This window comes from Canis lupus, chromosome X (assembly GCF_048164855.1).
Source record: "Canis lupus baileyi chromosome X, mCanLup2.hap1, whole genome shotgun sequence".
Classification (NCBI taxonomy): domain Eukaryota; kingdom Metazoa; phylum Chordata; class Mammalia; order Carnivora; family Canidae; genus Canis; species Canis lupus.
In genome coordinates this window covers 4,418,432-4,431,751 of record NC_132876.1, presented here as the reverse complement: position 1 = coordinate 4,431,751, position 13,320 = coordinate 4,418,432, and the positions used below count along the sequence as shown (strand labels likewise).

The following is a 13,320-nucleotide window of genomic DNA, read 5'->3' as shown; positions in this document are numbered from 1 at the left end:
ACAGACCCGGAGCCACAGGCGGAGACCAGGTGCTTTCCTCTTCAACGTTGACCCCAGGGTAACCTATAGCTTCATTACAATATATTTACATTGTGGCTTCAAACCCTGCACCCCATGGGGGAAGATGGCCATGACAATTCTAGCAAGTACATTATAGGACCAAACACCCCGCCCTGAACTGGTAGGAGGAGTCCCTTAGATGATGGGACACAACCTCTATCGGAGACCCCCCCCCCAGCGATGACCCATAACCTATGCAAACATAAAAAGAAAAGACACCCCTAGCCCCAGTGCAGTTGCCACCTCTGGGCCTGCTCGCTTTCCCACCTTGAGAGGGTACTGTCCTTAAAAAACTGCTCTGTGCTAGCTACTTTCCTTCTGGCTGTCTTTATTAGAGCGTGCATCCTCTTGTAAATCTTTTATGGGGGATCGAAGAGACCTCTGTTCACACAACACAGACTCTCTTCCATCAATAATAATTCAATTTGCAATTTATTGTTAAGGTAGCTCCAGCAAGGCACTACTACTATATCTGTGGTTCCCAGTCTTTTCAGGACCAAGAACCTTTTTGCTCTTTGTCCTCCTGTGGACCCAATTCATTTATGTAATTAATATTTTTTGAGCACCTACTATATACCAGGCCCTTATTCTAGGCATTGGAGTTACACAAACCCACAAAGCAAGTTCCCTCCTCTTGTGTTCATTCTGTATGTTTTAAAAGATTTAGTTGGCCAAGTATATTATGGCTTATGTTAGTTTAGTAATAATTTCTCTATTTTCTCATGAGATAACCAAGATTACTTCATCGATGTGATACAATTAGTGCCTAAGATGAAAGAAAGGTCGTGTTCTAAGTAACTGTTAATCCCCTATGAAGAGTAAGTACGTTCGTTAGTTTTTTTTTTAATATTGAAAATCATTCTCAGAAACCCCCTTACTACAATTATGGATCCCTAGGGATTCAAGAACCTCATTATTGGGTGATGAGCTAGAGCAGGGATGGCAAACTTCTCCTGTAAAAGGCCAGATAGTAAACATTTTAGGCTTTGTGGGTTACACGGTCTCTGTCACCACTAACACAACATTGCCGTTGCACAGTGAAAGCAGCTGTAGATGATCCAAACTAATACATGTGGCTGAGTTCCAATAAAATCCTATTTATGGACAGCAAAACTTGAATTTCACATAATTTTCCCGTATGGGAAAATATTAGTCTTCTTTTGATTTTTTTCAGTCATTAAAAATGGAAAACCCATTCTTTACTCACTGAGCTATAGGACACCAGGGGGGCAGGCAGGCTGTATGTATTCAGCCGGCTGGCCACAGTTTGCCAACCCCACAGTTAAATTCTGATTTTGCCCCAGTTCTGGAATTAGGCGATTCTTGTCCCCCTAAGGTCTAGGTGAGGCCCAGAGAGGAATCAAGTTTGAACTCAAACCGAGGCTTCCTGCTTCCCAGTCCGGAGCGCCCAACACTGTCCTAAGCTGCCGTGTTTAGTTATGATTTCACATGTGGTCTTTGTATCCATGTGGTGCAGAAAATAGATGTGTGGTCAGCGGCCCTTTCCAGGCGTTGACCATGTAAGGGTTGTCCTCTTATTAGCTGCCAGTGGCAACCTTATTTTGTCAAGCTGACCCCAGGCTTACGGCGCTGTTTTCGTTTATACTTCTCTCGGGTTGCGCGGGCCCGGGAGGCCCATCTGTCCCTTACTATTTGAGTCCCTGTTGTCTCATTGGCAGCTTTCTGAGCAGCTGCAAAATGTTTTTAACTTGAAGTGGAAGTTGGGGTCACCGGCGTCGTCAGGCCTGAACAGTCACGCTCAGCAAGGGCTCTTTCAGCTCTGACATTGACTAGCTTACGGACTCGGGTGAGTGTTAAACTAACTCCTCCCACTTTCCCACGGCTGGACTTTCACTGTTGGTAATTATGAAGCATTTCTCAAGGGCTGGGGAATAACGTGCACCGCTTTGTGTGTGTGTGTGTGTGTGTGTGTGTGTGTGTGTGTGTCTGTGTCTGGAAACTGCTTGGTTGCCTAGGGCCACAGTCCTCTGCCCGGCCGTCCCTCGTGGCGGCCCCTCTGCTCCGGTGGCCTGGAAACCGCAGCTCGGCGACAGCCGTCCCGAGGGGCACCAAGCTTCTCACGCGCGCTCGGGGGCCGCTAACCCCGCCGCCCTCCGCGGAAGACCATGCTGCGAGGCAAGTCCCGGCTCAACGTGGAGTGGCTGGGCTACTCGCCCGGCCTGCTCCTCGAGCGCAGGCAGCTCCTGGCAGGGCGCACGCCGCGGAGCCCCGGCCGGTAAGTCACGTGAGCCCCCGCGCCCGCGCCTGCGCCCGCGCCCGCGCCGCGCGCTCTACGTCACCCTGGCGCGCCGCACTTGCGCATTGCGTCCCGCCGCCCGGCGCTAGCCGGCACTTCCGGCGTGGCACGCCTCTACCGGTCGCCTGCCGAGCGGACGGAGTGCGGTCCCGAACCCAGCCCGCCTCCCAGCCCCTGCTGTGGGCGCGGCTGCACCATGGAACGCCTCGATAAAGCGGCGCTGAATGCGCTGCAGCCGCCCGACTTCAGGTAGCCCCGAGCGGCGCCCCGGCCCGGCAGGGGCCCTGACCGCAAGGCCACCTGGCCCCGGCCTGGAGTGGGGTGTGAGGGAGGGCCCGAGCCGAGCGGGCGGGCCTGCGGTGGGCGTGACGTCTGGACCCTCGGGCCTGCGGTGGCCGGGCTGCGGGGGGCCGGGGGGCGGAGAGAAGGGAAGCTGGTTGGGGCCTGTAGCGTCTGCACGCTCGGGAGCCGGGAGCCGGGGTCGTAGGGGAGAGGTCGGCGGGCCTTCAGCTCCTGCTTCTGTCCTAGCACTTCCTCTTGCTGTCGTCTGTTTTGCGATCCTGCTCTCTGCAATCTCTCCCCACTGCAGGGTGAGCTCCCTGAGGACAGGAACCCGGCCTTCTCCATCTCCGTGCCCCCCCACGGGGCCTGCATCGTCGGGGCTTAAATGTTTGCTGTATGAACGAATGAAGGGACGAGAGTTAGGGGCTGGCCCTGGTTTGAGACTGCTTCATTTGGGGGAGTTAGTAGGATGGGGGCTGGTGGCTGAGTAGAATGGTATTGTGGCCCACTAGCCTAGCCAATGATATCTCGGTAGACAAAAGGGTGGGAAGGGATTTAGCTGCCATTCAATGTTGACCTACTATGTGCCAGACTCAACTTAGGTTCTTTATTACATGGGTTAGCAAACTAAGAAAGTGTTTAGTTCCCCTCTCTCCCCCTTTTTTAAAGAAGAAGTTACTCTGGATGAGTGACTTGCCCAAGATGACACAGTAAGTGTTGAAGCTGGCGTGTGACCAATCTCATTGATTCCAAAGACTGATCTTTGGAGCCCCGTGACCCTTTTCTCTCTCATGATGTCACTGTAGCGGTTTTTTATAATTACTGTTTACTAGTTGTTGGGATCTTTTTGGTCAAGTATACTTAGAATACCGTGTAGCCCTCCTAGACTGATTCTAGTGTTTCCTAGTGGAATTTACAGTGAAATCTACTTACATGAAAGTCTTGCTTGCCATAGAAGGAAACGTGGTAAGCTGTATCTGCCTAGCACTTGCTGCAGAAGTTCCTATGAAGTGGGTCAACTTTAGGTGGTTTCAAGAGTGGGGAAACAGTAAGGTTCATTCTGAGTTATTTCTTTATTTCTAACAAGTCTCTGTAACACCCATGAGAGATACATATAAGAAATCAACTGAATAACATCAGTTGCTTTGTTTTATGTATTTATTTCTTTTAAAAATATTTATTTATTTATTAGAGCACACAGGCAAGCACAAGCAGAGGGGCAGAGGAGGGGCAGAGGGAGAGAGAAAAGGAAAAGCAGACTCCGCTGAGCAGGGAGCCTGATGCTGGGATCATGACTTGAGCTGCCCGAAGGTAGATGCTTAACCCACTCAGCCACCCAGGCACTCAGTTGCTTTGTTTTAGAATAATTTACCTGTTATACCCAAGCTTGCTTATGCCAGCAGAACTGCCAACTACGGTGGGGGTGTGGCTGGAAGCCAAAGAGAAAATGTCCTGTAAACACTAGAGGAAGTTTGCTAGTTTTCAGAAGTTTTTAGGCTTTACTTTATATATAGTCCCATACTTGTGAGGTCATAATCCAGAATAAACGAGTATTGGAGCTTAAGGTAAAGGTAGTAAAAAAGTTGAAAATAAACTATGAATTGTTAAGATGTGCCCATGCCTGACGTAGAGCATGTGGGGCTAGAAATTAACATGTAGAAAAGAAAAAATTATGTTTGAGTGGTGGAACTATAAATGCTTTTGTTTGCCTTAACACATTTTTATATGGTATTATCTTTTCAATAATAATGTTTTCTGGAAACCAGGTCAGATATTAGATACTCAAGAGAGATGATCTGAAGAACGAAAGAACGTTTTAACACTTTCTCTAGAATCTCAAGCTTTGTTTCTTTATCAGGTTAGATATCTTAACTTTGCATACCTAAAATGCATCCTTGGACTCAACCATAGAAACCTCCAGAAAGTCATGTTTTTTGTTGGGATTCATGAAAGAAGTGGTCAGGTAACTGACATTGAATCTTTATAGCCCTACTGTAGAACTACTCATATTCTTCATGAAGATTACACAATAAATTTCCCCAAACGTTTACTGCTAGGAAATGTTTAAAGGAGTATAAGTATGTCAGATGAGGATTGTGTAGCTCAGCGATCGCTGTAGTGGGATGTTAAAAAATGATCCACTGAAGTATGGAAAGAAAATACTAGAACTTCTACATGAGTTTATTTTCGCATTATCCTTTTCAGTATCTATTTTTGCGTATGTTTCCTTTTTTAAGGGATGTATTGGTATTTTGTGTGTAGATGATCTGTTTAAAAAAATCAATATGCCTTTATATGGGGTTTGTGCTCAAAACTTAGATGGTTTAATTAATAGTCAAAAAAGTTTGTAGACCATTGTTTGTAAACCATAAACTTGAGCTGTTCCCTTCCCTTCTGGGCTTCCAGAAACTTCCTAGCTCATTTACACAGTTGTAAGAACCCTTTGCCTGGATTTTCTAAGGTCCAGAGAAATGTGCAGGACTATATAAGAAACAAGCTGGCACATTAAGTGCTGTAATAACAGGTATGAGCTAAGTGTGATTGTGTCCCAGAGCAGTGAATCATTTCAGTTCTAGTGATCAGGAAAGGTGCCTGGAGGACAGGCTCTTTTGAGGGGGACCTTGAAGGCTGGGCTGTCTCCTTCCCAGAGATACAGATAAAAACCATAGCCTCTGAGGATTGCCAGAAACAAAATTAACTCCAATGTTGACTATAAGCATAAAGTGTGAAGTGTGTTAAGATAGTCTGAGATGGTTAGATATAAGAGACAAAAAGGACCTTAAGCTAAATGATTAAAACTATAGGGTTTACTGCTTTTAGAATGTAGGTGGTGGTATGTATGAGGTACAGATGTGTCCAGGGTTTCTGGAAACCTACTACTGCTTCACTTTCCATAGGGCTGCTCATCTGTGACAGTGTAAGGGACAAGTGCTGGAGTAGATTTACTTTTTGAAAAGTCAGTGAAACAACATTAAGGAACATTTTGAAAATGGGGAAGTTATTTTTGTATATTGATCTGGAGTCCTTTTTTATATGCACACACTTTTAACATGATTGAAATGGCATATGTCAGTGGTTGGTGAAGTTTTTCTGTAAAGGGCCAGGGAGTAAATATTTTAGATCTTGAGGGCCATACAGTTTGGCACTGTTACTCAGCTTGTCCTTTGTAGCTCCAAAGCTATCTTAGATGATACATAAACAAATGGGTATGCCTGTGTTCCATTTAAACTTTATTTATAGAAATAGGCATTGGGCCCTTAGGCCTTATTTTGCAGACCCCTGATAAACATAATATGATATAGTTTGTCTTGTTCATTTGTCACATGATTAGTTTGTGAGTAATGGTCAGGATTCTTTTTAATGGGTCCATATATTGATATACATTAATTGTGAATTTTTTTTAAAATTATGGACATTTTATTGTATCCAATTTTGTTTGTGCTTTTATGTTAATCTTTTTAAAAAGATTTTATTTATTTATTCATGAGAGACCCAGAGAGAGAGGCAGAGACACAGGCAGAGGGAGAAGCAGGCTTCCTGCGGGGAGCCTGATGTGGGACTCCATCCCTGGACTCTGGGATCATGACCTGAGCCGAAGGCAGACGCTCAACCACTGAGCCACCCAGGCGTCTGTCTTTTTTTCTTTTCTTTTCTTTTCTTTTTTTTTTAATACTAAATTTATTTTTTATTGGTGTTCAATTTGCCAACATACAGAATAACATCCAGTGCTCATCCCGTCAAGTGCCCCCCTCAGTGCCTGTCACCCATTCACCTCCCCCCGCCCTCCTCCCCTTCCACCACCCCTAATTCGTTTCCCAGAGTTAGGAGACAGAACATGAAGACTTTTTTTCTTTTTTTATGTTAATCTTCGTATTCATGTTTTTAAGTAGCAGAGTATAAGCCTTGTTTTTCTTTATGTAATTTGAAAAGTGTGATTGCATTCTTCAGAATAGTTTTATTGTATTCTGAAGCAAAACTTTTCTCCGTTGGAATATTTCCTTGATTTTAAAATAATCTCTGGACAAATAGAATTTACTGAATAGAAGGTGTTTTGACATAAATTTTTAATGCATCCATGTTACGTGAAGACCATCTAAGTTGCACTTATAGCTATTTAATTCAAAGAAATTAAAGTAAGTTTCCTTCAGCTGCATCCAAATTGTTCTAGGCTGCTTTTTTTGGAGATTTTCATACCTTGTGTGTACTGTATCCAGCTAGCACTTGAGAGGATGCTTTGTGAAGGAACATGCATTAATTGTTTTCTGTCCATCTCCTTTGCTACCTCCATTATAAATTCTGTAATCAGGGTACACTTGCGTAGCACTTTGGAGACTACAAACCACTTTCATACTTTGATACTTCCTCTCACACTGGATCTGAATCATAGTCTCTTGGGTGTTCTTTGGGTCTTTAGGATCTTCCAGTTTTGAGTCCCTGACTCTACTCTTCTTCCTCTGGCCACTGCTTCCAAGGCAGAGGCAGGGTCTCCAGCATCTTCTCTGTGGATATTTATAGTGTTTATGGACACAAAAACAATTGGATATGGTTGTACAGGTTCTGATTTTCTCTTTGTTTACTTTATTCCAGAAATGAAAGTTCATTAGCATCTACCCTGAAGACGCTCCTGTTCTTCACAGCTTTAATGATCACTGTACCTATTGGGTTATATTTCACGACTAAGTCTTATGTTTTTGAAGGTAATCTTAGATGAAAAAACAAGACATTTTTCCTCTTAGTATATTTAAGATTCTGTGTTTTTATGATCTCTTTTAATCTGTAAGCTGGATATTCTTAATTTGCTTCTTCCATCTGTTTCTGTTTTGCTTCTCAAAAATCATGTTGTTCAAATGAATCTTCTTTCATGAAATTAACTTGTTCATCACTGAGTTATTTTAGCGTGACAGTGTATTTGTTGATGGTTTTCTGTGAAATAGCTTGCAGGTCCTTTCTTTTACTGGCTGACGTGGGAGGAGGAATTTGGGGGAATGTACCTTTGGTGGCAGACATTAGTAGAAAAAGAAAATAAAGTCCTCCTTTTTATGTCAAAGTCCTTAAGTGATAATTATAGTTTTCACTCAGAATAATGTTCTTTGTGCATAGAAGGTGTTCAGATCTTTAAACGAATTCTTGATTTATCACCACCCGAAGTATTACTTTTTAATTGCCTGATGTTAAATAAATATGTAGCTAAGAAAAACTAGTATGCTTTGTTTTTTGCACTTTGATAAATTTTGGAATAAAATGGAAACTTTTTTTCTCTTGATAGGCGCCTTTGGGATGTCCAATAGGGACAGCTATTTTTATGCTGCTATTGTTGCGGTGGTCGCCGTCCACGTGGTGTTGGCCCTCTTTGTTTATGTGGCCTGGAATGAAGGCTCACGACAGTGGCGTGAAGGCAAACAGGATTAAGTTGAACATCACCTTTTGATAGCATTAAATTGATTTTTAAAAATGGTAAATGTGTCTCGGATATTGATGATTTCAATAAAGTTGAGAACATGTTAAAATCAATCTGAAGGAGTCACATTTGACTAGTGTAAATTTTGGTCCTTCTAATCCAATGATTTGTATCATCAGTTTTAACTGTATGAGCCTCTCATTTGCCAATGAAAATTTGGAAAAGTTAAGTTGGTCACTAACAAGTATGTTAATTTAGTTACATGTTCTGGGAAGAATTTGATTATCTCACCACCAGAAATGTTTTACAGTATTTTTCTCTTTTGGTTGGTTTTAAGGCTTACTTCTCTGGATATGTGAAGATGCACACAGTGAAGGAAAGAAATCTAAACTATTTTTTTTTTTGCTGAAACACTCTTCCTTACTATCACAAAAGTCCTGGTTTGTTGGATTTTAGGTTGTAAATTCCTGTGCAAAATTGCTTGAATTGTGGATTTTGGACTTCATCTGAATGTCACTGAGAAATTTTGCGTAAAGTGTAATCCCTAGTCCATAGGAATCTTTCATTACATTATTTCATGGGAAGACTAGGCCAAATCACGCCTATTCATGTCGAAGGACTGGTTTATTGAAGTATCTTAGGTAGCAAAGCAAAGAGATAGCTACCTGGGCACTCAGCTTTTGCAGGCTACCCTGTGCTTTTAGGCTAACTTTTTAATGATCTGCTGTGCTCTATCATTCAGCAATGAAGTTTTGCTTTAATCACAGGGTTTTTGTCAGCTCCCTTTCAATTTATTTTCCCGCCTTTTTAATAATGTCTGTGATAGGAATTTACAATTGAATGTGTCCATTTTCACATATGTAGGAAGCATAAACAATCCTGAAAGATTATTTTGATCATCATCCAGTAAGTATTCTTGGGATTGCTAGTCAAGTCTTTTTTTAATCAAAGCTGTTATGTCCCAGATATCTATAGTTACATCCTCTTGAGGTCCTATCTGATAGAAAAAGACCCTATGGTTTACTTCAGCATCCTTAGTCTGTTCTTTACAGCTGCTTGATACTACTTGTATGTAGTCTAAAAACACAGTTGGAAAAATGTGTATTGAAACAGGAAGAGAATTTAAATTCCCTGTGTTGTTGCCGCCTGGAGATAAGCACTATTTTGTTTGACATCCCATGTGCATTTCCTAATGCTAGTTCAATACACCGAACGTTTGGTTTTAGTTCAAAATCTGCCTTTGTTACCTCACGGCTATTTGCATTTTTTTCCCCGGATGAGTGCTTTTTGGCCAATTTCTTGAAAAAGCACATTCTACCTTTACTCTTCTTACTAGATAGATATCTCATTGTTCCAATTTCCTGTTACTGGTAATTCTTAATACAGCGACCCTGGCTATTTTAGCCATTACTGATTTGTTTGTTCACCTTTTTTTGTTGTGCAACTGGACTAAAGGAAGACGGAGATGGTTAGGCATAAAGGCTAAGTAGGCTTTTGTGTTTAATTTTTGAGAAAAAGTGAAAGATGATTATCGTAGGACTATTTATTTTTGCTTATGGTTGAATATTGTCTACAGTTTGAAATGTCTTTAAGCAGTTACTCTAAATGTAAAGTGTTTTCTTAAAGACTACAGTTTGAGTATAAAATTGAACAAATTTAATATAAAATTGTAGAAGACCCTTGTTTGAGTCTGGGATACTATGTGGTGAATTTCTAAATGGTCATCCCTTTAGATGCCTTGTCATACTTAGAATTGTTCTCCACCTAATTGCTTTTCTGTAATGCCAAGGTTTTGTACTTTTCGGATCTCATGCTGTTTGTAAAATATGAATGTCCAACGGTAGATTATTTTGTTTGATTTCAGACATTTGCTGAATAGAAAATATTATGGGTTGGGTGTTTTTCTGCAAGTAAACAGGGATTCATGCAAAAGCAGTTGTAATTTCCTCTTGGAAAAAGTCCCAAGTGTTTGAAAGTTAGAATTGGATGCTAAGGTTGATATTTAGGATTGTTATAATATAGGGCTTGTCTTCAAACCAGTTCATTTTTCCTGGAGTTTTAACTGTTAACGCAGTATTCTGCTGCTCTTGAGATGATGTACGGTATTTGACATTTAGATTTATTTTTCAAGATGTCTCACTGATTTCCTTGTGCTCAATGTACATACTTCAGGATGTATAGAAAGGAAACTTACAATTGAGCCCTTATACGTGTTCTAAGCTAAGAATATGTTCACTGTTGTTTGAAAATGGATTGCAAGAATAACCTCAGTTAGGAAGCGTAACTTGAAGTGTTAGCACAGGCTACTGATAAAGACACTACCTTCCTCACCTTGCCTCCTATTTTGCCCCCCAGAATATAATCTCTTCTTCCCCATTGTGCTAGAAAGTTAAATGTGTTATAGAATGCATCTGATATCATTATCTCTTCAAGTGGATAGATACTGTTTTACGTTTAACAGCAGAATTCAACTTTGAGTTGTTACTGAAGGAGCCTAAATATCTTTAAAAAAGGATGGAAATCGAACATATACATTATAATAATTCGACTATTTTCATCAGAAAAATCTCATCCCCTTTGTCAAAAGAGTCAACTGATTGCCTTGATATTTATCTGCCATTTTCAGATAAATTTTTTAAATACAGCTAGAGCACCCAAGGAGACCAGTAAAAACAGTTAAATAAGGTGTACCCAGGCAAAGATGCTGGCCAAAGGTACATGAAATGCAGGATTTAAATATCTAGTGTGTATTTCTCATCTCTAGACAAGTTCATGTTTATTGTTTTATTTATGATCGAGTTGTAGACCATTGTTGGGTCCACGTTATAAATGGTTCAACAGTGGCACAGAATTTGTCACTTGTCTGAGGTCAGCAGCAGATTTTCTCTGCAGTCAAGTGATCTGTGTCCTCCAACAGAGTAGTACAACTTTAATTAGTTCATACTACTCTTACATGTAAGATAAATTTTGCAAGAGCTGGGCTGAAGCAACACGATGATAACTTGGCAAGATTTCCTTTTTCTTTTTGCAGAAGGGAAAGGGTCACCTGAGAAAATAAATTATTTTCAGGGACTTCGGGAATCTAACCATAACTATTACATGTAATTTATGAATAGTTGAATCCTTTATCTATTGATGAAAATAGTCTGGGATTCCTCAACTACCATCGCTCCTGGCCACATTTTCTTTCCTGTTTCATGACTACACGTACTTGAGAGTAGTATCTGCATTCCTTTTAAGGTGTTCTATCAGCCATATTTGTCAGTTACACGGACTAGTCTTCCTTTTTCTCAAGTTCAGTGAAATCTCACTGAACAGTAATAATAGCAATAGCTAACAACATCTGCACAGCACCTTACAGTTTGCAAAGAACGTTCACATATTCTTGTTTGAGTTTTGCATAGTGAACCTGTTACGAGATGTCTCCAGACATCCTTGCTGAAGATGTTAGAATCTTCAACTCAGTAGAGTCATTGAGTATGCTGTAGTCTTTGAATAGTGCCCTGACTAGGGGCAGGGTTTAGATGCGCTATTTTGAAAGCTGTGTGTAATTATCAAAAAGGGGGGCTTGAGTTCTTTAGCCACTTGAATCAGATTTACTTTTGTAAGTGATACTTTTCTAACTGTTACCCGGATGGATTTTGTATCCGTTATATTCTAGCCTGTAATTTGTATGAATTTACCATCTGTTGTCATTAAAAAAGTGTTCATAATGCCACTTCGGTGTGTCCTCATTCAATGAATAGTAAATTTATTAATATCTTTGTTTTTTTAATACGTGTTTACCTCTGTTTATATCATATAAAATGGAGTTGTCAAGGACAAGCTTTTATGCAGTAATTGTAGACCAGAGATGCTCAAACTGGTGGGGGGGCCCTGAGGGGTACTGAGACAGGAAGGCCTGGTTATACCCCATCTGGTAGGCCCATCAGAAGTGGTGTGGCAGGAAACAGGGAGGAGGGCGGGGGGTGGTAAGAAAGCAGCATCTTACCCTGTGGCTTTTTTTAAAAGATTTTATTTATTTATTCATGAGACACACACACACACACACACACAGAAGCAGAGGGAGAAGGAGGCTCCACACAGGGAGCCCGATGTGGGATTCGATCCCGGGACTCCAGGATCATGTCCTGGGCCGAAGGCAGGCACTAAACCGCTAAGCCACCCGGGGATCCCTGGCCTGTGGCTTTTTAAAGGAAATTATTTTGGGAGTGAATGGGCTTCGAATACTGCTAACGGAGTAATACTTGTGACCAATTAAATATGGAGGTAGTTACTTCCTAGCCCTGTCCAGCAGGCCACCCCTTCCTTGTGCCAGTTGGCCTTTGTCCATGGTCCTCCAAACCACCTTTTGATTATACTCCCAGTTCCTTTCTGTGCTTCTAAGGGCTCTAGCTAGTTCTCAGTAAATAACATCCACTTGTAAAAAAGATTGGAGTCATCTCAGTATCAAAATATACAGATTATATACAGTCATATTTACATACAAAAGTACAGACTATAAGATGTCCAGGGAACTCAGGACACATGTAATGGCATTGCAGAAACCACTGGAATCACCTATGATTTACTGCCCAAACCTACTGAGTCAGAACCTCTGGGGGTGGGGCCTGGAAATACATGTCTGTACCAGGCCATATCTGACAAAGCCAGTTTTGAGAATTGCTGCTGGAAATTGGGAACTGTCAGTGTATGTTTTTAATGCTAGACTTGAAGATGTTTGTACAAAGCAGCCCCGAAATAGGTACTTTAATAAGCAAAGGTAGAGTCCTACAAAATGCTATGTATTGAAAACTCAGCTTAAAATCAGGAGAGCTTTCTTGGGTCCCTGACCATCACCTTGACGTGCTGTTAAGGAATTCCATGAAAACTGGTAGGGGGGACAGTCCTCTTAGAAACAGCTTAGACATATTAAGAAGTGGCCACTGCTGCATCTCTGATGCCTTCCTCTTATTTGGAATTCTTAACTGTTGTCTTTGAAAAGAGGGAAAAAAACAGCACAGGCATTTAAGAGAATCTGGTTTCAAAAGTAAGGGAATTAATGGAGAAGACTGGAAATAGTTTCCCAGGCATATCTGCTCTATGCATAGTATGATTCCCCTGCCTCCAAATATTTTACCTGTCACTACTTAGAGCTTCCCACTTCATTTCCTGTACACCTTGCTGTTTTGCCCATGCTCACTCCCACCTCACAGCTTTACACTGGCTATTCTCTTTTTTTTTTTTTTTTTTTTAATTTTTTTTTTTTTTAATTTTTATTTATTTATGATAGTTACAGAGAGAGAGAGAGGCAGAGACACAGGCAGAGGGAGAAGCAGGCTCC

The 13,320-nt window shown here is 41.5% G+C and overlaps 1 protein-coding gene across 1 annotated transcript; it reads left to right on the top strand.

The window, feature by feature from the left end:
* The first annotated feature begins 2,384 nt into the window (after positions 1 to 2,384).
* Positions 2,385 to 11,715, top strand: VMA21 (vacuolar ATPase assembly factor VMA21). Its single transcript, XM_072816920.1, has 3 exons — positions 2,385 to 2,566; positions 7,187 to 7,296; positions 7,866 to 11,715. Exons 1-3 carry the CDS (start codon positions 2,514 to 2,516, stop codon positions 8,006 to 8,008), a joined length of 306 nt encoding a protein of 101 aa, XP_072673021.1. The 5' UTR covers positions 2,385 to 2,513; the 3' UTR covers positions 8,009 to 11,715.
* Positions 11,716 to 13,320: the final 1,605 nt, after the last annotated feature.